Genomic DNA, 25625 nt, shown 5'->3' on the forward strand with positions numbered 1-25625 from the left:
AAATTAAATCTCATGTACAAATTGTGCATTTTAAACTTGTCGACACTGTTTGTGTATCTTCATCCACCAATGATGTTATAAGTTTCCCAAAGTGCTGATTACTCAAAATCAGGTTGTGGCTGTTTGTTTGTTATATTTTCCGTTGCATTTGTTTGTTTGTTTGTCTGTCTGTTTGTCAGCAGGATAACTCAAAAAGTTTTGAACGGATTTTGATGAAATTTTGTGGAGTGGTTGGAAATGACAAGAGGAACAAGTGATTAAATCACGATCCGGATCCTGATGCTAACACGTTAGCATGTCTATGGCATTTTCAATGTTAAAAGTTAGCATTAAGCAGTTGCAGCTGTCATCATGTTCGGGTGCATTTGTTTTCAAATTGTAATATTTCTTAAATTTATTTTTGTTTATATATTAATAAGCTAATGATTATTATACACAATTTTAGAGAAAGAGACAAAAAGAAATAGATCACTGTGCCAAGGAGGGAATCTCTTTAGGGTCAGTGACCCTATGGCCTTGTTTAGAGAAGTGTTTCATAAATGTTAAAAAATTCATATATTTGCAGTTTAGTTGAATAATAAATTGAATTTTGTCTCTTATTTGTTTTTGTCTATAAGCACATGCAATATCAATATCAGTGCTCAGATGACAGTAGCTTCTGGGAAAGGTGCAAGTTGCAATAAACTGTGATGCCAAGCGCTAAGGATACATGCTATCCAGTCACAGCAGATGAAACTTTTTTTTACTACTGAGCAAACATCATTGTTAGACTTTTTTAGGTTCAATGATTCCACGGCGTGTAGATGTTATGGCGTCAGTGACCCCATGGCCTTGGCGGAGGTTTGCACTTTCTGAGTGCTTCTAGTATTAAATGAGACTTCGTCTTACAAACGTCAAAGTCTTATAACAGCTGGTGGACCAGTTGTTATAAGACTTTGACCTTATTACAACTAATGATGTAAACCACTAAACCAATTAGTGACCAGCTTTACTATCAGCGAACTAACCCAGTTTCAAACAACACAACTGACCCCCACGTTTACCTATAATGGACTGAGAGACCATTCCTGCAAGATTTACAATTCCTGGTTGGTGTACAAACTGTTTTTGGTCATAAATGCAGCATTTGCTCAGTATCTTAAATAATAAAAAGCATCACAACAGCAGCTAAACTGTTTGACACTTTGACATCCAAACTGATCTGAAGTCTGTCTTTCTCCAGTCAGAGCTTTATGATGTCATAAGGTGAGAATGTGACAGAATGAGGGGAAAAGTTAAATATATATCCAATCCAGTAATGTTGGGGGGAGTAGAGACAATTTGAAGGCAGGATCATGCTCTCATGGGCTGTAACTAACTGTCCACAGGCCTTATCCGGCCCACGGTGGCCCAGTTTGACACCTGATCTAACAGAATCAATCTTTTTTTTTTTTGATGAGTGATAATAGCAGGAGGGTGCTGGACATAAAGATGCTCTATAATGTCTCACACCCTCCTACCACGTCTTTGCACGCGAATTCCCGTGGAGACAGTAATCCCGTGGAGTGGATGGAGAGAAACGTTCTGTGAGTAAGTGGGTGCATATCGTGGATGTCACGCGTAAACTAAAGGCCACAGTCACTGACTTAATGAGGCTGAGTTTTTTGCGGAGGGGGGGAGCATAGTGCGCACTGGACACGCAAAATAAAGCTGGTGGAAAGAGCGCGCGGTGACACACTCTCCAAGAATCACGGGGGCGCGTCAGCCTTCTAAACACAATGTGAGCTGGCAGTTTTGTTTTGTTTGTTTTTTTGTTTATTTGCTTGTTTGTTTTAGTTAGAATGGCCCCAAACCTCACGCGGATCTCTCAGGGATGGCAGCTTTTCACCATCACCATCATCACCCTCTGAGCGCGGACCTGCGGAGGCTCTTCCACCGGCTCACCATCGCGTCCTCCCTCAGCATCCTCTGCTTCTCCTTGGTTTATCTCCTCACTGGATGCTGTCAACCGGAGTTGGCACAAAACGCCGAGGTCGGGCCACCCGTGCGCGAGTTCGTTGCGAAGGGATGGCCGTACGTGACAAACGGAAGCGGCGCGTTTCCAAAGGATGGCACGGGCGCGGTTGGCGAAGGCGCGTCCGAAAGTCTTTCCGCGCTGGAGGCGAACAGCTCCGGGAAAGAATGGACGGCCACGCGGAGGTTACCCCAGGCTCTGATCATAGGCGTTAAAAAAGGAGGCACAAGGGCTCTGCTGGAGTTTCTGCGACTCCACCCGGACATCCGCGCCCTGGGGTCGGAGCCACACTTCTTTGACCGGCATTACGCACGGGGCCTGGACTGGTACAGGTACGCACAGACGTCTAACTCAGTAAATCTCACAATATATTCTGATTAAACGTCATCAAAGGCTGCAGCAGCACAGTAATCTTGACTCCAAAGCACTTTAATCAATTTTGTTTTAAAGTTTATGGAAGTTAAAGCATATTATCCCACAGTGGCGTCAGCGGTTCGTGCACAGTAAAATCACCAATGTAAAACTAACACGATGGTACATATAGTCCTACTGTCGCCATGTGGGACCACATGTTCACTGTCAGTGTTAATTTAACACTGAAAATTCTTTACTGACTGCGGCGCACAATGGAAGTTTGCTTGTTTACATATAAATACATGTGCAGTTCCTCTGTGTAGGTTAAGGGTGACAGTCAGAGACTGTGTGCCATCTGGCTGTGCCAAACTGTGCACGCGTGCGCCTGCAGTGTTGTGCATGCGTGTGCGTGTTAAATTCTCACACATCAGCGGGGTAATCATCTGTGGAGCAGCAGCCAGATGTTGCTGTTGTCATGTGTCGCCTCTGAAAACTTAGAAGTGCCCAACTGTAGGCGCACGAACGAATGAGTCAGGACCCGCAAAGCACCAAAAACTGATGTATTTATACGAGGAACAAGTACTTTCTCAATAGGCTGGACTGGAAAGATGGAGTTGCTCAAAATATGATTAATTGTGATGGCTTCCAATCTACTTTATAATAGAATATTGCTTGTACTTGATGGATGCATGCACATCAGGTGAAAGCGTGGTCATGTTTTAGGGTCATTATGAGATCCACAAATGCAGACTTGAGGAATAAAAAGTTGAACATCTATGTCTTTGAAGTAGATGTAAATGAACCTATTCAGTAGCTGTTAAATAACTGATCTGGTGATGAAGCAGCAAGGGGAAGGTTCTGTCTGTGGCTGAGGATGAAAGATGAGAGTTGGGTGCCAACACCATCCTCGGGGCTGCTGCAGGGGCCCCAGCAAGGGGAGATGTATCAGGGCGAAAAGAGCAAAGCATCTGTGAGCAGTGAACCCTGGCTGGTTACCCTGCGGCTGACCTCTGAGCAAGGTGTTTTTGTGGTGGGGATCCATTGTTTTGGGTGGAAAACTCCAGAGTACACACCCAAAATGTGCCATTATTGAAGGGTCTCGGCACTTGTGAAGCTATTAGGCGGAGCAACTGCAAAAAACAAAAGTGCACTGCTTTTTGTGAACATCCAGACTACACTGTTAAACTGAACATTCCATTTTAATGAATAATTAAGTTAATGTAACTCAAACTTTGAAAAAAAAGTTGTAGTCACTCATTTCCAATAATTAAAGTAACTCAAAAATGAATTGTTGTCATAACAACTCAGTTCCTTTAAGTGCATTTAAAGTTTTGGGGCATTCAAGTGTTGGTGATGTATTTCCAGTGCATTCCATTCACTCATTTTAATTGAGTTTATATAACAGAGGCCAGCAGGTGTCGCTGTGCAGATGTAGTTAGTAAACCTCACTCACAACAGCTCAAAAGGATTCTCTGGTCACAAGGTCAGAGCTTTGGGTTTTAGCCTTCTGGTTAGAGAGTCCGACTTCCATGCTGGAGATCATGAGTTCGCATCCTGAGGGGAGCGAATGGGCGGAGTCATAACAACACAACGCAGAGTGAAGCCGCTACATTTATACCATTAAGAAAAACTGCAAGTTCTGTTCATGGGCTAACATTTGCATTTTTCATTCTGTTGTAGTCTTTTAGATTTTGTTTTTTTTTTTCTTTAGAAAGTAGATTATTGTCAACAAGTAAACCAAAGAATGGATCAAAAAAATTTATTCCAAAATATAATGCAAATTTTTTAGGCAGAAATTTGTCACTTTTTTTTTATTGAAAAACATAAACTAGATTTACATAAGTTTGATTAACTATAAATTAAGTTACTAAAACTTTTAAAACTTTAAATTTAAATGTAATTTAAAACAATTCAATTTTTGAAATTATTTTATTTAAGTTGGCAAACTCAAATGGTTTAAGGCAATCGGTTTCTTCAAATGGTTTGAGTTCAACTAACTCATAGGAGATGGACGGAAAGCTTTGTCAGCACTGCAGAAGGACCAAAGCATCCTTATCCTGCCAGCGGATAAAGGCAGATGCACAGTGGTCCTGAACACATCGGACTACGAGGCCAAGATCAGCAACTTGCTCTATGACTCCAATACATACGAACGTCTGAAGAGAGACCCTACGAGCAGTTATAAGAAGAAAATCATTAGCTACCTCCAAAACCTGAAGAAAGAGGGACTCATCGACAGGCAGACATACTACAGACTGTACCCTGGGGATGCCACTCCGTGCATCTATGGACTGCCCAAAATCCACAAACAGGATGTGCCACTCAGTCCTATTGTATGTAGCACAGATTCCATCACGTACAATTTGGCCAAGCACTTCAAGTGGATTTTGGCTCCTCTAGTGGGTAACTCAGACCACCATGTGGAGAGCACACAAGATTTTGTGAACAAGATCAGGGACCTGCAGCTGGAGGCAGATGAAACTATGGTGTCATTTGATTTGACATCCTTGTTCACCTGCATCCCCACTGCTGAGGCCGTCTCAGCTGTGAGGCAGAGACTGCTGGAGGATGTGTCTCTACTTGAAAGGACCAAACTCAGACCAGACCACATCTGCCAACTCTTGGAGATCTGTCTTAACACCACGTATTTCCTGTTTAGGGGGAATTACTACAGACAGATTCATGGTTGTGCGATGGGGTCCCCGGTATCCCCCATTGTGGCCAATCTGTACATGGAGCAAGTAGAGAAGACAGCCTTGACGTCTTTCACTGGCATCTCTTCCAGTCACTGGTTCAGATATGTTGATGACACATGGGTTAAAATCAAGCAACAGGAGGTTGAGGACTTTACAGAACACATCAACTTGGTGGACGCCAATATCAAGTTCACACATGAGGATACCAGAAACAACCATTTAGCCTTCTTGGACTGTGATGTTACGATTGGAGAGAACAGGCAGCTCCAGACAGGGGTTTACAGAAAACCAACTCACACTGACCAATATCTGCTCTTCGGCTCAAACCACCCCCTTGAACACAAGCTCGGGGTGATCAGGACGCTTCAACACAGAGCCCTACAGGTGCCCACAACTGCAGAGGGAAGGGCTAAAGAACAATAACTGGTCCGGAAATCCCTCACAGTATGTGGGTACCCACGATGGTCCCTGGACAAAGTGCAGAAGTCCCAGAGAACAAAGAGACCAGATAGACAGGAGACGAAGACAAGAAGAAGAGGAGTGTCTCTCCCTTATTTAGCAGGAGTAGGGGAAAAACTACAGAGGATCTTCAGACAGCACAAAATCCCAGTTTACTTTAAACCGATTAACACCTTGAGACAGAAATTAGTTCACCCTAAGGACAGGATCCCTAGTTACAAACAGAGCAATGTAGTGTATTCTATCAGATGTCAGGAAAACTGTAACGAACACTACATAGATGAGACTAAGCAACCTTTACACAAAAGGCTATACCAGCACCGCAGAGAGGGCGCCAGTGGACCTCAGTCTGCAGTTCATCTCCACCTTAAAGACACTAACCACACGTTTGAGGACAAGGAAGTTAAAATATTAGCCAGAGAGAAGAAATGGTTTGAGAGAGGGGACAAGGAGGCATTCTTTGTGAAACGTTTGAAACCCAGCCTTAACCGGGGAGGGGGTCTGAGACACGCTTTATCCCCTGTTTACAATGGAGTACTCAGGTCAAAGGAGTTTCAGTCTTTTGTTCATGGTAATGAGTCATTCACGTCATCAGGCGAGTCATCAAGGGAGCCATCAGGAGAGGCTTCCATCCTGTCATTAGGAGGGCAGCTGCCCTGTCATTAGGAGGGTGCTAACTAGAGCACATTAGGTGCTAATTAGAGCTATTGTTTAGTCACTAGCCTATAACAATCTGCCTCTCGGTAGGAGGGGTCTGGTTAGGTTTAAAACTCCAGCTTTTGTGACTTCTGTTTATTCTTCTCTACAAGAGTCAAAACAGAAGTCAGACCACCAGAGCAAGAATTTTAGCTGAGGAAGCTTCTGCGATTTGAAGCGAAACGTCCTCGCGTCAAGCAACCCAGTCCAGTCGAAGATTCAAGCTTCTCTACTATGGAAACCACCTGGACAACTGAGAGCCTTCACAGAAACTAACTCATTGAGTTTTACAGACTAATTCAACTCCTCCAGGCTTGTCAGTACTTTGTCAGAGTCCACTGTGAGAGTGCAAGGACACATAATCCTCACCGACTCCCATGAGGGTGTAACAGCAGCTAAAAGACACACAGCAGACCACACGGACAAGAATAAAATCTAACGTGACTCCCTCATTCAGCGTCACATCATGGAGCTCCTCTCACAGAGAAGGTGTGTTTGTGGCGCTGAGATGGGTGTGTGCATCACCTCACCTGCCACAAAAAATGTCTTACAGCGCCACGCACGAGCCACCTGTGACAGACCGGAAAGCACCAGATTGTTCAGAAACTCCAAATCCATGATATGGTTTAAAACAAAAGTTGACAAAACACCAGCCAGGAAGCATGAGATGATGCCCAGATTATACACACTACATTAAAGGTCACACACACACACACAGCGGTTACGCATCACCTTTGCCACAACATGTCACATACGTGCCTGCTGGGGGCTTTACAGCGAGATGTTCACATTCAAACCATGTAAAAAAATGATGATCCATCTGCTTGGACTAAAGTGTTGGAGCCAGCGGCTGCTTTAGTAGTGGGTCGTGGATGTTTATTGTAAGGTGGAAAAGTGGGCCGTGCGCTGTGAAAAATCACAGCCACATTGATTTATTACTCTGTGTCCTTGGTACCTTTAACTATTGCAAACTGTATTTTTTTTGGGGGGGGGGGTCATGTTTTAGGCCGTCAGCTCACTGGTTGGAGTCGAAGCACCAGGACCTGAAAGACTTTGCTCTCTTGCAAATATATCAGCATCCCCAAACACCTCTGACCTTTGACCTCACGACTCCATAAGATCCTCTCAGGTGCAGATGATGATGCACAACAAAATGCTACTACCTATTGCTTTTATATCGACTTCTGAAAGTGTTTTCCTCCAAATCAATCTTTGTTCGTGCTTTAAACAAACATTTTTTTAAATTTATATGTATCATTAATACATCTTGTGTTTATATGCAGCATGTCTGTATAATGAGTGTGTGTGTGTGTGTGTGTGTGTGTTATTATGGTTTTGTAATGTAAAAGTTTCAGAACTTGATGTGTCGTAAAAACAAAATGTCCCATGTTATAACATGAAATGGATTTTGTTTTAATCAAAATGTTTGAGAGATATTTATTTGCGTTGGTAGAAGCAGCATAATACGCTGCAGGTGACATAACGCTGACACCGGATTGTCACATTTCCCCCTCTTACCAGAAGGGACTCCAATACCTCGAGCCACTTGACATCACCGCCGGCTCTGTCAATTGACCTCTGACTCCGGGTCACTTTACTCTGGGAGTTAATGATGTGTTCACACCACTTTATAACAAACTGCACACACACCCACAATGGAAATGTGCCCTTTGGTTCTGATGTTAGGCTTAAGGTGGTCAGTAGAAATGTCATTTTATGTTTAAATAGACCCGAGGCACCACACACACACACACACACACACAACACACACACACACACACACACACACACACACACACACACACACACACACACACACACACACACACACACACACACACACACACACACACATCCCTCAATACCTTATGTATCTTGATTCAGGATTCACAGACACCCCCCCTCCCCCCATATTTAGCAGCATATGCGTTGGCATGATGGCTTCAGCTCTGGTACCTTGGATTCTGATGGATCCAGATGAGCACCAGTGAATCCCTTGTTCCGGGTCACGTTGGCATCTTCTAACATAAAAGTTTGCAGTTTTTCTTCTCAACATATCTTAGTTTAAACAGCACTATTGGCTCAGTGGAACATGTAGGTCTTCTGTTTGCATGCGAGTGATGAAGTCATGTTGCTCATCGTAGGGCCACCAGGGGCCACTAATTCTTGTCATAACCGTAGACTGTAATAAATGTTTTAAAAGGTTAAATTCAGTGGACACATAAATTTGCAAAGTGGATCATAAACAACAAACCACTATTTTGGTGGAAGCCAAACATTTTCTAAAACCCTGGTTCCCAACCTGGGGTCTGAACCCCGCCCTTGGGGGGTGGCTCCAGAGATCACAGGAGTTGTGTGAGATGTTGTTTGTTCTGGAGGTTGGCAAAATTTGAAATGCACATGTTCAGTAAAATCATAACGCACTTAGTGGACCATCAAAATAAAGTTAATATGTTTTCCCTTGGATGAACCCAGGAGAAGAGGGGAAAACTATAATTAATACATTCTGCATAAATAAACAGTGATTGATGAAGCAAACAGCTTGTATTGTTGGGGAACATTGGCTACACCACGATGATCAGATGGGGCATCTCACTGAGTCTGACACAGCACACAGGGCCTCAGTAGTGAGAACATCAGATACCGAAAAAAAATCCAAGGACACGCCCACTTATCACCTGGCTGGAACAGGTGGATGGTTGTTTTCAGGATGGACGAGCAGTCTGTCTCCATAGTTGCCAATCAGGACCTCGGGTGGTGGTTCTCCCTTGTTTCACTCAGGGTCACCGCCTCCCGGAGGTCGCCATGTTGATACAGTAGCTCAAAAATGGACATACTTACTCCATCTTTCATATTTTGCAGTGTGGCAAGAAGACTGAAGAAAAACTGAGAGTGACCAGTGGTTCCATTCTCTGAAAACATTCAGGACACAAAAGTATTTTTTTTTTTCATTTACCACTTTGGAGTGTTGCCGTTCCTTCTCACAAAACTTGAGACATTTTGGCACTGAGGATAGAAGTGATGAATGCTGCCATCACAAAGTGTAAATGAAATTTGCCAAAGGCACGCACCCAACCCCAAACCATGACAGAGCCTGACTTTTGGACTTGTTGGTGATAACAGTCTAGATGGTCCTTTTTGAAGAACACCGCATACATTTCTTCCAAAGAACAAACAAACAAACAAACAAACAAAAATTGATTTGGAATACTGATTGAACTGGCCACAATACGTTTCCACTATATGATGGTAACCAACCCAGATGCCCAACTCTGCATTGTAGTGCCTGACAAAGATTTCCTGAAGTAAACTTTTACTCATGTGGTTATATCAGCTATTGATGAATGAAGGGTTGGAGATCACAGGTGTTAAGCTTAGGCTTGAACCTTTGCCCTTTACACACTGAAATTCCAGATTAATTTTAATACTTTGACATTCTGCACTCTAGAGAGAAAAATATGTACCAAATCATGAAGACCATCACCTGTTTGAAATAACATCACGATTTAAGCAAATGTAAGGCTTTTTCCTGTTTATTGGCATTTTCCAGGTTTTCTTCTGTTTTTTTCTTTTTTGGTGCATCTTCCTCAGAATCACTCCTGTTTGATTTGAAGAGGGGAAACTGTTTGCTTCACCAAGGCTTTGGACATCAGAGCCCCTGACAAAGATCCTCTAATGGTGTTTGTAGAGCAGATTAGATCTGGAACAGCTGAGATGGACTTGAAGTTTCCTCCTGGATGAGCTGTCTGGGATCGATAGCTCTATCTCCTCGCCCTGACCTTGGTTTGACTCCAGCATTAGATCGGTTAGCGTCGGTCGGCTCGGCTTCTGTTACAATTAGCAGGAAGCTTCATCCTGCGTTGGCGTAATCTCCCACAGAGGAACACGAGGATCGTGTTACACGCAGCATTTGCTCTCTGCAGCTCCGAAGGAATCCGTCTCTCAGCTTGTGATGCTTTTAGTTGTTGTGGCATCCTGAGAGATGGTATGACAGGTGAAGAGGTGGAGGGGGTTCGAGATAAGGCTCGGGTGAGCCGGAGGTCAAAGGGTGAAGCCAGTGTTACACCAACCTCACATCTCCGCTGACCTTTGCTTCAACCTGAGGGACCATCACTGGAGATTCTTTTCTTTTGTTTTCTGTCTGACAAAACAATTCTGTGGATGGAAGTACTTTGTTCATGAAATATAAGTTTTATCAATATTGTATTGACTCAGAATTACTGGCAGAGCTTTAACCTGAGAGGCCACATTCTCAGTGTCCATTTCCAAGAAGTTACGTTCCCATCAAATCCCTTCACAGCGCTGCACAGTTAATTTACGTTCGGGTTATTTATACAACCTGAAGTCACAAGACTGTCTCAGTGGACTGCACATGATTAAAAAAAAATCTCATGATTCTTTCATTGTATTGGCGGAAATGGGGAACTCAGTGGAGCGCCACCTGTTGTCAAAGTGCAACAGGTGTTTCTACACTATTTATGTCAGACCTCCTCCTCTGTGTATTTCTCATTTCTCCTGGTTTTGTCCACACCTGATATCAGATGCATTCAGCAAATCAAGTGGCAGGACGTACAGTGCATCCGGAAAGTATTCACAGCACACAGTACCCCATAATGACAATGTGGAAAAGCTTTTTTAGAGTGACCAGAGGGAGACCGCTCATGGCAGCCCACCTGGAGTTTGCCAAAAAGCACCTGCAGGACTCTCAGACCATGAGGAACAAAATTCTCTGGTCTGATGAGGCAAAGATTGAACTCTTTGGTGTGAAAGCCAGGCGTCATGTTTGGAGGAAACCAGGCACTATCTCTACAGTGAAGCATGGTGGTGGCAGTATCATGCTGTGGGGATGTTTTTCAGCGGCAGGAACTGAGAGACTAGTCAGGATTGAGGTAAAAATGAACGCAGCAATGTACAGAGACATCCTGGATGAAAACCTGCTCCAGAGTGCTCTTGACCTCAGACTGGGGCAACGGTTTATCTTTCAGCAGGACAATGACCCTAAGAACACAGCCAAGATATCAAACCAAATTGTGAATCAGCTGCAAAATGCAAATTTTCTGCAAATCATGAATACTGAAAAAAATATCTCCCGAAACGTGAACATGTATCTTGCAAAATGTGAATTTCTTCAGGATTTGGTGTATGTGCTTGTCTAAAGAGTTCTGACACCACCTGCTTAAAATCCAAACAGTCAGAAGGATGCCTTTAATACCTATGCCATAGGTATTAAAGGCACTGCGCTGCGGTGGTTTGAATCATACTTATCTAATAGATTACAATTTGTTCATGTAAATGGGGAATCTTCTTCACAGACTAAGGTTAATTATGGAGTTCCACAAGGTTCTGTGCTCGGACCAATTTTATTCACTTCATACATGTTTCCCTTAGGCAGTATTATTAGACGGCATTGCTTAAATTTTCATTGTTACGCAGATGATACCCAGCTTTATCTATCCATGAAGCCAGAGGACACACACCAATTAGCTAAACTGCAGGATTGTCTTACAGACATAAAGACATGGATGACCTCTAATTTCCTGCTTTTAAACTCAGATAAAACTGAAGTTATTGTACTTGGCCCCACAAATCTTAGAAACATGGTGTCTAACCAGATCCTTACTCTGGATGGCATTACCCTGACCTCTAGTAATACTGTGAGAAATCGTGGAGTCATTTTTGATCAGGATATGTCATTCAAAGCGCATATTAAACAAATATGTAGGACTGCTTTTTTGCATTTACGCAATATCTCTAAAATTAGAAAGGTCTTGTCTCAGAGTGATGCTGAAAAACTAATTCATGCATTTATTTCCTCTAGGCTGGACTATTGTAATTCATTATTATCAGGTTGTCCTAAAAGTTCCCTGAAAAGCCTTCAGTTAATTCAAAATGCTGCAGCTAGAGTACTGATGGGGACTAGAAGGAGAGAGCATATCTCACCCATATTGGCCTCTCTTCATTGGCTTCCTGTTAATTCTAGAATAGAATTTAAAATTCTTCTTCCTACTTATAAGGTTTTGAATAATCAGGTCCCATCTTATCTTAGGGACCTCGTAGTACCATATCACCCCAATAGAGCGCTTCGCTCTCAGACTGCAGGCTTACTTGTAGTTCCTAGGGTTTGTAAGAGTAGAATGGGAGGCAGAGCCTTCAGCTTTCAGGCTCCTCTCCTGTGGAACCAGCTCCCAATTCAGATCAGGGAGACAGACACCCTCTCTACTTTTAAGATTAGGCTTAAAACTTTCCTTTTCGCTAAAGCTTATAGTTAGGGCTGGATCAGGTGACCCTGAACCATCCCTTAGTTATGCTGCTATAGACTTAGACTGCTGGGGGGTTCCCATGATGCACTGAGTGTTTCTTTCTCTTTTTGCTCTGTATGCACCACTCTGCATTTAATCATTACTGATTGATCTCTGCTCCCCTCCACAGCATGTCTTTTTCCTGGTTCTCTCCCTCAGCCCCAACCAGTCCCAGCAGAAGACTGCCCCTCCCTGAGCCTGGTTCTGCTGGAGGTTTCTTCCTGTTAAAAGGGAGTTTTTCCTTCCCACTGTCGCCAAGTGCTTGCTCACAGGGGGTCGTTTTGACCGTTGGGGTTTTTACGTAATTATTGTATGGCCTTGCCTTACAATATAAAGTGCCTTGGGGCAACTGTTTGTTGTGATTTGGCGCTATATAAATAAAATTGATTGATTGATTGATTGATTGATACAAAAAAATCAAGATCAAGCAAGATTTCTGCCCTCCCTGAGTTTGCCTTAGGACACCTACGTCACCATTTAACAACTGTACCACCCCAGTCAAACTCCCACCCACCATTGTCTCCAGAGAGGGTCACGCCCAGCAGGGCCGGACGTTTGACACCAAAGGTGAAATCCTGTATTGGGGCTCCCCCCCAACTCACCGGGTGTAGTGTCACCCCCCCCACACACATTTTTTTTTTGAGGTGATGGGGTTTGCGATCAAGATTTCCTGAAGTAATTGATCCGTAAACTACTTAAACTGAAAGAAAATATATCATGAATGGTATTCACATTTTGTGACTTATGTACATTTTGTGGGATATTTTATTCATGGTTTGCAGCAAAATTATTAACAGTTTGCGGATAATTCACAATTTGCAGCTGATACACATTTTAAGGTTCAACAAGACGAATGGGCCAAACTGCCCAAAGATAGGTGTGCCAAGCTTATGGCATCATATTCAAGAAGATTTTTTTCTATCTTTAATAAATTTGCAAAAATTAAAAAAAAGAACTTTTTTCATGTTGTCATTATGGGGTGTTGTGAGTAGAATTTTACTCCATTTAATTTTACTCCATTTTGAAATAATACTGTGACATAAAAAAATGTGGAAACAGTGAAATGCTGTGAATACTTTCCGGATGCTCTGAACAAACTACTGATAAACATCTGGTAGCTGTTTGCTAATGGAGCAGATTGAACAGAGATGAAAAGCACTGAGCAGGTGTTTCTTATTATTATAATTATCTTTTTAAATTTTGAATTTTGTATAGAGAAGAGTCAAAATGCTGACTGTATAATGTTTCTTGAGATTTTCAACAAATTCTTCAAATGCTGATTCAGTGATTTTTAAGAATCTTACAGATGTAGGTCTATAAGTTGGCCTGCAAAATGCTTAAATGGTAAGTTTATATAGATTAGGAAGGTTTGATTTTTTTTCTCATTAAATCAGGAAATGAAGGCTGATTTTTTTTATTTAATTTTTTTTTATCTATATTTTCCAAGACATCTCATTTTCATTAACTTTACAGAAAGAAACAGGACAGAACTGACTCCTGTCTTTTCAGATTCAGCTGTTTTTTTCTACTTCATTTGTAATTCTGATTAAACTAATTAAGGGAGGATTTTAAATTCATACCCATACACCAGCCACGGCACAGCACATGGTGCTACTTGTATTTTTGTTTTTGTTTTTTTTTTACAATAGACTTTAATTGCTGTGCAAATAGCAGCAGAATGGCTGCACACAGAGTGTGATGTCAATCAGCGCTGAGTGGGCGGGACTTTGGGGTAAAGGCAAAATGTGGGTTTTCTGGTTAATCCAGGTTGTTGCTCTGCAGGAGAGTACAGTGTTTATTTTGACAGATTTATTTTATTTATGTGTTGGCATTTCTTATCTGCTTTGCTGCATCTGTATTATTGTTTGTTGTGCACGTGGGGTTCAGGTGCCATCCGTCCCGTCCATGTACTGTACTGGAGGACATCACCATAAGGCCCAGACGGGTGGGGCAATCTGGCCCTCATTAAGGTGCTCCCTTGGCGCTTGGAAAGCAAAAGACAGGGGGGGCTGGAGGCCCCTCATGATGGATGTCTCCTGGAAGTGGACAGGGCACAGTCACAATGGACGGACCCCTTAATGGTCCCCCGCACTGAGGAAATGGATGAGCGCTTCCCCAATAACACGCGGTCAGGCTTATGCGCACGTTCAAACACACTCATGCATGGATTCAGAAGCACAATTACCCACAAGTACATGTTAAATATTGTACTTGTGTGTGCATAACCAATACAGTCAGACTCTGATCATCTTGGATCAAACATCAAAGATAAGCAGACCAGATTCAAAATCTTTGATCTACCACATCCTCAAATCCCACCAACCCTTCTTTTGCTGCTTACACGCGACTGCAATTGCGCCACATTTAACACATTCACACTTACACATGACACAGCGTGGGGGCTCCAGAGGGTCCTGGCTTCCCCAGACTCCACCTGCCACTCTTCATCCCAGCTGAGGCCCGGTGCTGCTTTACAGATTTCAGTCCATCCCCTTTCATTTACTCGAACGCCTTCCAGTCTTGCCACACCGCCTTCATCTAGAGACTGTTTGTTTGCTGCTTCCTGGATCACCTCCAGTACACGTAGTCATCCCAAGTGGGTTTGACTGGACCGCTGTGAAACACTGTGGATGGCCACCGAAATATTGGAAAATGGGCAACAAAACCAGACAGTTGCTCTTATTTATGCCTTAGATCTACAAGTAAATATATGTATGCCTGTAATGGTGTTTTAAATGACATGACCTCTGTGTGACTTCATTATGAAGTTCTTCGTACCAATCAAGTAGTTTTCTGATCAATATGCTTTAGATCCTCCATCTAGGCTTCTTGGGTGAGATCTGAAAAATGTTTCAGATCACATTTTCCTTGGCTTTGACCCGATGACCAAACTACTTTAAAAACTCTGAAATCTAATCACCTCTAGATATCTATCAAAGTAATATTTATTCCCACCAATTTGTGTATATGTGTGTGTGTGTGTGTGTGTGGAAGGTAAAGTCCAAAGTGGTCCCTGTCGTAATAGGAGCACTAGGAACTGTAACACCCAAATTGGAAGAGTGGCTCCAGCAGATTCCAGCCACAACATCAGTGGTCTCTTTCCAGAAGAGTGCAGTCTGAGGAACAGCTGAGATACTGTCTCGAACCCTCAACATCCCAGGTCCCTGGGAGAGGACCCAAGCTTGAGGAACACACACACCACCCTCCCCAGCAGGGGTGAGAGGGAGATCTTAAGGCTGGTTCATGGTTTTGTGCAGATATGGTTGGTTTAGAAACAGAATGTTGATTCACCTGGAGATTCATTGTTCTTGCTAGAAGAAGGTGAATTTGCATTTTCAAGTTCCTCATCAAAGTAACTCATTACTTTTAGCTACTGCTGTACAGGAGGTACAGCCACGGCCTTCACCGCATGATTACCCATCACCAAATTGTCACTACAGATCTTCTGGCCTGAGACCATCTCCAACCAAGAACTTCTCGCCCGCTGCAACCAGGACAGCATGGGAACCATCATTTTGTGAAGGCGATGGAGATGGACTGGACATGTCATATGGCAGGAACAGGACAACATCACCCACATAGTCCTTCACTGGACACCAGAAGGGAAACGCAGCAGTGGCGTTCCTTTGTTGCTGCCCTACATGCCAAAGGGGCATACGGGCAGTAAGTAGGTAAATTGTCACTAACCCAATATATTTGCATATAAGTTCATATAAAACTCTTTTGCATAGGATCAGAGGGTGTTGATTTTGACCTAATCTTTTCTTGGGTAACATCCATCTGTGGTCTAGTGACACTCAGCCTGCTTAAAGATGAATCAAAGCATTATGTTCCTCCAAGCCAACGCCGTGTCTTATCGCAGTCAGGTTCTGACAGATGACTCTGCTGTATTGTCCCACTGGGCTAGCTAGTTCCAGGGTCCTGGTGGCTGATTGGCCATTCAGACGCAAATCATCAAATGCAGTGAGATCACAAAGATGTTGAAGTTGCTGAAGGTGGTTGGTGCTGAGGTTCTCCAGGGGGTTTAGATGCTCTTCTCCTGAGATTGCAAACAATCTTTCTTTCCATCTGTTATCAATCTTTCTGTTCCATCTTGGGCTGCAGAAGCTACAGGGGTATTGGACTGCTCTCTGTGTTGGGAAAAGTACATGTACAGAATTAGGTCCAGTTACTTGCTGCTCAGCAGCCAAAGCAGTCTGGCTTCACCCCTCCTAGCTATCTGAGTATACTCAATGAATTTTTGCACTTCGTCTTTCTATGAGTTGCTTGATCGGTCTCCTGTATGACATATCCTAAGTATTCTTTGGATCCCCGTAAGTTGCTGAACATCATAGACAGCCTGTATATCATAGACTCTGTGCTGTACAGAGTCTGTGTCTTCTCAGAGAATTCTGGTGTTCTTCAGGGATGTGTTTTGGATCCTACTCTGTTCAGTGCTTGCATGGATTGGGTGTTGGGTGGGGCATTTTGGGTGACTTTGTGGACAATGTTGTGATCTTTATGAAATCAATATGTGTCCTGATGGTAGCACTTGACAATCTGAGTGAGGTGGAGGAGTGTCTGGGTTTGCAATGGTCGTGGATCACAGCTAAAATCCAGCCTTTCAGTGGCTTTCTGGACTTGGCCATCAGAAGTGTATCTGTAGGTGGTGAGAGTGTCAAAGCTATTGAGAGATTCACTTTTTTCAGCAGTGACCTTCAAGTTTCTGGATTTTCAGCCTTTGAAATAATGAGATTCCTGAGAAGAGCTTATGGAGTTAGGAAGTCACACTGAGGTGCTTATGGGTGGTGAACAAAGATAAGTCTTGAGGGTCCTGGTGCTTCTGGTCTTACTGCACGGTTGAGAACTAACCAGCGTCTTAAGGCGACAGCTGATTGTCTTTGGTACCAGGTTCCTCCAGAGGATCCTTGGGTACTGCTGGAATGACTTCGCGTCAAATGAAGGCTTATTTAGTTTGATTCAAATGAAATTTATCTGCATTGTGAGGGAACATCGGCTATGGCATTTTGACCATGTGGCATATTTCTCCGAACCAACATGGAGGTGCCTCAACTTTGAGGACCCTAAAGCCCCATTTACACATAGACGGTTTTGTTGCGGGTAGTACGTAGACTGAAGTTCGCAGTAGTTCCGGCTGTTTTCGCGGTGGAAAGGGGCGGAGCATTTCGCTGGCATTTTGACCGCCGTACTAGCCGCAAATACGCGGATAAAACGCCGCTAAATCCGCCGAATAAAGCGGCGTTTTGACGCCGTAGCATCCGGCACACATCAGGCAACGGGGGTTAATACCCAGTTCTATCCTTTACAATCGCAGGTTAAGACGCGCGTGAGAATGGCGGTGTTCTGCTGCTGCCGATAATGCCCTGTGTACCGCTGGTTTTATCCAGGCAAATCCTGCGTTACTCCAGGAACTTTTCCATATAGGCACCGCCCCCAGAGTATAATAGGCTGAAGCAGCAGGAATACATGCCTCTGTCACTTCAGGGGGAGGGAGATCATCCTCAGCCTTTTCTTCTCCTTCCTTTTCCCCCTCCACCACAGGCCTCACCTCTGCTTCTGAACCAGACCTCTTGGTAAGTCCTTGCCGCTGCCAGTTTTCTTTTAGGAGGCATACTGGAGCTTCTCTGCAAAAATATCTGGAGCTGGCCACGAGTGAGAGGCCTGCATGCAGCGCGCTAGCGTTTTTATACTGACCGCCGCCTATCGGCCGTTTGGAATGCCGTTAACCGGGAGGTGGCATTTAGAACGGCGTACTGTCCGCTAGCGCCACCATTTTGTCTGCCTCTGTCGCCGGTTAAAACGCCCTTGAGGACAACGATGTGGGCTCTATCGCCGTTTTACACGCCGTTGATTAGGGATAAAACGCCAGCCACCAATTATGGCGGTGTAAACTGCGGCACTACAGGAAGGGGCAGGATGAAATGGCGATTACAAAGTAGCAAACGCGTTTTGTCATCACGCGAATTCTCCGGGAGGGCTCCCGGAATTATTTGACATGTTGAATAATTTTTTCGACGATTCCCGATAAAGCCGGAACTAAGCCACGCCCCCTAGTGCTGGCATTAACAACGGCGTTTGATCCTTAAGACGGCCAAAAACTCTTCCGGGACACTTCCGGGAGGTCTTACCGTCTATGTGTAAACAGGGCTTAACGGCTTTAAAAGGCCAAGGACATGCCCGCATGTCACATGGCTGCGACAGATAGATGGTTCCATTTTGATGGACCATCCAGGCTGTGAGGCGGTTCAGTGTTGTCGTGGGTGTGGCGACATGTAGCCCCAGCACATGCTACGAGATCTGATACCATATATATCCATAAAAACATTCTGAAGTCATCTACATAAATCTGATTGGAAGAAATCTACATGACTAAAACTCCAGACTGATAAAAGCAAAACAAAATTCCAGTGATGCAGATGGTCTTTTTCCTTTTGACGCTTTGGTTCGTGTTTGGACTTTTAGCTCAAAGGCACTTCAGACAGGCTGCTAATGGAGGTGTGTTTGTATCTTTGGGTCATTCCTTCATCGGTCAAAGATGCATTTCATTTAAAACGCTGTCACAAATGTTTGTTTGTGTGTGTGTGTGTGTGTGTGTGTGTGTGTGTGTGTGTGTGTGTGTGTGTGTGTGTGTGTGTGTGATGGCAGACTGTGTGACTCCTCCTGCTCAGGGGTTTGGAGTTTAAATGTCTGCAGGCTAAGTGACCCTAAGTGCTGCTTCACACCCATCAGATGAAGTGTGTGTGTGTGTGTGTGTGTGTGTGTGTGCTATATCTACGTGTTTGTGGTTGTATTGACAAAAGGGTGTGTTGCAGAAACCCGAGTGGATGTCAGAGGACAGTCACAGCGTCCTGTTCTGTCTCCTGCTTTCTGTCTCTGCTATTTTGTGTCATTGTTTCCATGACTTCTACTTTTTGCAAAAAATATGAGAATACAAAGCACAAAGTCCACAAAATCCTCCACCTGTGCAGGAGCGTGGCAAAACATTCAGTGTAGGGGGCCCCGCTGTGCGTCATCTGAGGCCATTAGTGTGTTTGGATGAGTGACTCATCTTCTGAAGCAATTATCCCTTTTTTTTTGCCTTTCAAAACTGTGAATCATTTTCTCATCTGTGTTTTGAAACATTTTATTATCTTTTTTGAAGCAATTGTTTCACTTGAATTCTTGAGATTTTTCAAACTGTGAATCATTTTCTGAATCGTTTTGTTTTGTTTGTTGACCACCTCAGAACAGTGAATCATTTTCTGAATCGTTCGTTTTGTTTTGTTTGTTGACCACCTCAGAACAGTGAATCATTTTCTGAATCGTTCGTTTTGTTTTGTTTGTTGACCACCTCAGAACAGTGAATCATTTTCTGAATCGTTCGTTTTGTTTTGTTTGTTGACCACCTCAGAACAGTGAATCATTTTCTGAATCGTTCGTTTTGTTTTGTTTGTTGACCACCTCAGAACAGTGAATCATTTTCTGAATCGTTCGTTTTGTTTTGTTTGTTGACCACCTCAGAACAGTGAATCATTTTCTGAATCGTTCGTTTTGTTTTGTTTGTTGACCACCTCAGAACAGTGAATCATTTTCTGAATCGTTCGTTTTGTTTTGTTTGTTGACCACCTCAGAACAGTGAATCATTTTCGTTCGTTTTGAAACCACAAATCTTATTCTGAAAAGATTTTTGTTTCTTTTATTTATTTTTGTGTCATTCATAGTTACCGGTTTCCAAAGAGAATCAATTTCCGAAGCAATTATTTCATTTGTATTTTCAAAATTTTTGAAACTTAATTTCCAAAGAAGTTGTTTCATTTTTTGAGACTTAAAAAAGTGATTCATTTTCATAACCAAGTGTTTTTAAACTTTATGGACTAAAATTTTATTCTAAAAAGAAACAATTGCTTAATTCCACATTTAAATCTGAAATGAAAGTGATTTTCTGAAGATAGATGCTTCATTTAGATTTCAAGAGTTTTCAGAATGAACCATTTTCTAAAACAATAGCTGAATGAAACTTTTTTGAGCCTCACAAGACAATGAATCTTTTTCAAAATTAAGTGATTCACTGAGACATTTCATTCAGATTGAGACTTTGAAGTTGCATTTGAAGCTTTATTCACTCAGCTTCACAATTTTATTTTTTTTAGTTGATGCGATTGAAAGGCAGGCACGGTGGTGTAGTGGTTAGCACTGTTGCATCATGTCAAGGTTGTGGGATCTCTTATGGCCTGGTCCTTTCTGTGTGGTGTTCACATGGGTTCCCTCCGGGTGCTCCGTGTCCTCCCACTAACAAAGACATGCGGGTTCATGAACGGGTGACTCTAAACTGACCGTAGGTGTGAATGTTTGTGTCGCTGTGACACATTGACGGATCTAAGCGGCTGCACTAAAAATTAAATGGCTATGTTACAACTTGTCAGCCAAAAGCTTAACCCTCTGGGCCCAGGGTATAATTGGCCGTTTTTGACTACTTTTTGTTTGACCTTCATAATTTACCTTAAAATACTGTTTACTTTGTCTTGTTTAGTATAATTTTTTTCAGCACAATATCACCTGTTTTACTTTACAGTTTTTCTTTCAATCTTACTGTCTTAACCTAAATTCACACAAACATAAAATCTGAATAGAAAAACTTTTTTTGTTTGTTTTTTTTTTTGCTGTGAAAACCCCAAACATGTTTAACAAACCATTTATATAACTTGGAATGCAAATATAAATTTTAAATTTCAAAAACATATGTAAAAATGTAGCAAATAACAAAGTTACATACAACTATTTACAATAAAATGCAGGAAATGCTTCAGGCGTTTTTGTACAACTATTTACAAAACAATAAGATGCCATTCATTCTGTCTTTGGTGGGACCATCTCAACTTTTTATTAAAATTATAGTAATTACTTATTCCAAAAGTCCAAAATACATGCTTGAATTGCCTGAGATTGCAGGAAAATGCACCGTTAATTTCAAATTTTCCCCCCCCGCACCACCCTAGTCATCCTAACCCCCTCCCCCTCCAAGAACCCTAGAGCCGCCGCTGTGACAGACTGGTGTCCTGTCCAGTGTGAACCCGCCTCACGCCCTGTGACTGCTGGGATAGGCTCCATCCCTTGTGACCCGTGACTGGCATAAGCGGGTATAGAAAATGAATGAATGAATGTGATTGAAGGATATCTGTCCATTAGCAGTGGTGGTGTTGGATTTTATTTAAGGGCTGAACACTTGAGGACTTGATAAATATTCAGGTGCATCCTTCAGCCGTACGGTGCCGACAGTGAAGATACACAAACAATGATGTGGGACTGAAAAATGGCACTTTTTGTTCACTGTGTTTTCATTATTAAGCGGTGTCTCTGAAAAGAAGACAATTATAAATGAGTAATTAACATACTTTTGGAGTGTCTGCGCTGCCGTCATCCATTAATTTTCTGCCACATATCTTTTGGTGAGCTGCAGGAGGACGACGGTGCCAGTGACACAAACAATTCTCAGCAGCTGAAACTGGTGTATCACATTTAATGTGGATGAGTCTGAAACATATCAGGATTCAAGCTGCGGCGTCTGTACGCGTGCGCGGTCAGGCTGTCAGGTGTGTGACAGGTGCGTCAGCAGATGCACCGAGTCCCCAGTGGTTCCTGGGGGGCCCCCTGGAGTCATTTATCTCTAAATTAGCCCCATCTGCTGGGCTTCTTGTGTGGAGGCGGCGATGAGACGCTTTTAAGGAACCATGTTTGTGTGGAGACTTTTTTTTTTTCAATGACATATATTTAAAAATAATGTGAATAAAAATATATCTTTTGGGCAACCCCTCAGTTCTTTCTTATTTTTTTAAATTTGGAATTAAAACAAAATGTAATGTAGGATTTTAAACTTAAAACTATTTAAACCTTTTTGCACTTTATCTGTTTACACTGAAAAAAGGAGACATTCTCTCCATTTTTGTTGTACGTTTTGTATAATGACCATAATCACATCTTAAAAACATGCAAGTATTTGTTGAAGTTTAACTTGGATTTTATTTGTTCTCGACCACTGGACACAAATACTTTCTCAAATGTCACATCGGTCAATTTTATGTCTTCACTTTTAATTTCTTCTCTTCTCTCGGCAGAAGTTTGATGCCTAAAGCGCTGGAAGGCCAGATCGTTATGGAAAAGACGCCTCGCTATTTTGTTGCCATGGAAACGCCTCCGCGAGTCCATGCCATGTCACAGGATGTGAAGCTGATAGTGGTGGTCCGTGACCCCGTGACCCGAGCCATATCGGACTACACACAGATTATCTCCAAGACCCCCGACATCCCTCCGTTTGAGAACCTCGCCTTCAAAAACCGCACAACGGGTAACGACTCATTGTGTTGTTTTGTCTTATCTGCATCATGTTGATGTTCACTCATCCTTCATCAAGACTGTAGACCTTTTAGACCCGAGTCTTGACTTATCGTTGGCTCACAAATGATTTCTCTTGTGGCTCCAGGTCAGATCGACTCTCAGTGGAGCCCCCTGTGGATCGGCCTGTATGCTCAGCACCTGGAGCGCTGGCTGGCGTGGTTCCCCAGGACTCAGATCCACATGGTCAGCGGGGAGAGGCTCATCTCCGACCCGGCTGGAGAGCTGGGGAAAGTCCAGGACTTTCTGGGTCTCCAGAGGATCATTACAGACAAACACTTCTATTTCAACAAAACCAAAGGCTTCCCGTGCCTGAAGAAGCCGGAGGGAAGCAGTAAGCCTCACTGCCTGGGGAAGACTAAAGGGAGGACACACGCCTCCATTGACCCGGAGGTGATGCAGAGACTTCGGGAGTTCTACAAGCCACACAACCAGCGATTCTATCAGATGGCAGGTCAGGACTTTGGATGGCAATGACCCACCTGACTGGGTGGGACTTGAGGACGTATCTGCAGGCAGAACATACAGAACAAAATGCACAGAAACCGGAGGCGGGTGTGAGTGTCTGTCCAGCAGAAGGACATCTCCAAGACTTACACATGAAAGCTCAATGTTGATACACTGATCACTACTGATCGAGTGTTTCACAGAAAGCAGCATTATTTAAGACAATGAGCAAAACTTCCAACCCACCATTTTGCGTAACTGGTGACGTGGTGAATTAGGAAAAGCAGCTTCCGTTCGGTTGCTAACGATGCCCTTTCGTTTGTGTAGGAGCTTCAGCAGCAAGATGGACAAGATCACTCACGTCGATCGAGCAGATCAGTTGGGCAATATCTGTTTGTCAACATGCTGCTGTGGCAATCCACCAAGCTCCAGCCTCTGGTACTGGAGGTGATGGTCTAGTGGTTAAGTGGTGGGATCAGAGGATCCTCCTGTCAAACCCCGGTCTGACTGAGAAAAATCGCCAAGGTACTTAATCTCAAAGTTGCTCCGGGTGTGTAGTGAGCACCTCACATGGCAGCACCCTGACGTGTGTGTGTGTGTGTGTGTGTGTGTGTGTGTGTGTGTGTGTGTGTGTGTGTGTGTGTGAGAATGGGTGAATGTGAGGCATCATTGTAAAGCTCTTTGAGAATCAGATGGAAACATGCCATATACAACCCTGGCAATAATTATGGAATCACCGGCCTCGGAGGATGTTCATTCAGTTGTTTAATTTTGTAGAACAAAAGCAGATCACAGACATGACACAAAACTAAAGTCATTTCAAATGGCAACTTTCTGGCTTTAAGAAACACTATAAGAAATCAGGAAAAATAATTGTGGCAGTTAGTAACTGTTACTTTTTTAGACCAAGCAGAGGGAAAAAAAAAAAATATGGACTCACTCAATTCTGAGGAATAAATTATGGAATCACCCTGTAAATTTTCATCCCCAAAAACTAACACCTGCATCAAATCAGATCTGCTCATTAGTCTGCATCTAAAAAGGAGTGATCACACCTTGGAGAGCTGTTGCACCAAGTGGACTGACATGAATCATGGCTCCAACACGAGAGATGTCAATTGAAACAAAGGAGAGTATTATCAAACTCTTAAAAGAGGGTAAATCATCACACAATGTCAGCTGTGTCTAAACTCTGTACCAAATACAGACAACATGGGAAGGTTGTTAAAGGCAAACATACTGGTAGACCAAGGAAGACATCAAAGCGTCAAGACAGAAAACTTAAAGCAATATGTCTCAAAAATCGAAAATGCACAACAAAACAAATGAGGAACGAATGGGAGGAAACTGGAGTCAACGTCTGTCACCGAACTGTAAGAAACCGCCTAAAGAAAATGGGATTTACATACAGAAAAGCTAATCAAAAGCCATCATTAACACCTAAACAGAAAAAAACAAGGTTACAATGGGCTAAGGAAAAGCAATCATGGACTGTGGATGACTGGATGAAAGTCATATTCAGTGATGAATTTCGAATCTGCATTGGGCAAGGTGATGATGCTGGAACTTTTGTTTGGTGCCTTTCCAATGAGATTTATAAAGATGACTGCCTGAAGAGAACATGTAAATTTCCACAGTCATTGATGATATGGGGCTGCATGTCAGGTAAAGGCACTGAGGAGATGGCTGTCATTACATCATCAATAAATGCACAAGTTTACGTTGATATTTTGGACACTTTTCTTATCCCATCAATTGAAAGGATGTTTGAGGATGATGAAATCATTTCTCAAGATGATAATGCATCTTGCCATAGAGCAAAAACTGTGAAAACATTCCTTGCAAAAAGACACATAGGGTCAATGTCATGGCCTGCAAATAGTCTGGATCTTAATCCAATTGAAAATCTTTGGTGGAAGTTGAAGAAAATGGTCCATGACAAGGCTCCAACCTGCAAAGCTGATCTGGCAACAGCAATCAGAGAAAGTTGGAGCCAGACTGATGAAGAGTACTGTTTGTCACTCATTAAGTCCATGCCTCAGAGACTGCAAGCCGTTATAAAAGCCAGAGGTGGTGCAACAAAATACTAGTGATGTGTTGGAGCGTTCTTTTGTTTTTCATGATTCCATATTTTTTTCCTCAGAATTGAGTGAGTCCATATTTTTTTCCCTCTGCTTGGTCTAAAAAAGTAACCTTTACTGACTGCCACAATTATTTTTCCTGATTTCTTATAGTGTCTCTTAAAGCCAGAAAGTTGCCATTTGAAATGACTTTAGTTTTGTGTCATGTCTGTGATCTGCTTTTTTCTACAAA

General features: G+C 42.9%; 1 protein-coding gene across 1 annotated transcript; it reads left to right on the plus strand.

The window, feature by feature from the left end:
* The first annotated feature begins 1671 nt into the window (after window positions 1-1671).
* Window positions 1672-23356, plus strand: hs3st3l (heparan sulfate (glucosamine) 3-O-sulfotransferase 3-like). The gene is made up of 3 exons (XM_034193762.1): window positions 1672-2325; window positions 22589-22818; window positions 22954-23356. The coding sequence occupies exons 1-3, from the start codon at window positions 1853-1855 to the stop codon at window positions 23340-23342; spliced, it is 1092 nt and encodes a 363-aa protein (XP_034049653.1). The 5' UTR covers window positions 1672-1852; the 3' UTR covers window positions 23343-23356.
* Window positions 23357-25625: the final 2269 nt, after the last annotated feature.

Source organism: Thalassophryne amazonica, chromosome 18, assembly GCF_902500255.1.
Source record: "Thalassophryne amazonica chromosome 18, fThaAma1.1, whole genome shotgun sequence".
NCBI lineage: Eukaryota > Metazoa > Chordata > Actinopteri > Batrachoidiformes > Batrachoididae > Thalassophryne > Thalassophryne amazonica.

Coding starts and splice junctions, on each gene's coding strand:
- hs3st3l (XM_034193762.1), top strand. CDS start 1,853: ATGGCAGCTTTTCACCATCACCATCATCACCCTCTGAGCGCGGACCTG. Junction 2,326..22,588: donor CGGGGCCTGGACTGGTACAG/GTACGCACAGAC, acceptor TTCTCTCGGCAG/AAGTTTGATGCCTAAAGCGC. Junction 22,819..22,953: donor CTTCAAAAACCGCACAACGG/GTAACGACTCAT, acceptor TTGTGGCTCCAG/GTCAGATCGACTCTCAGTGG.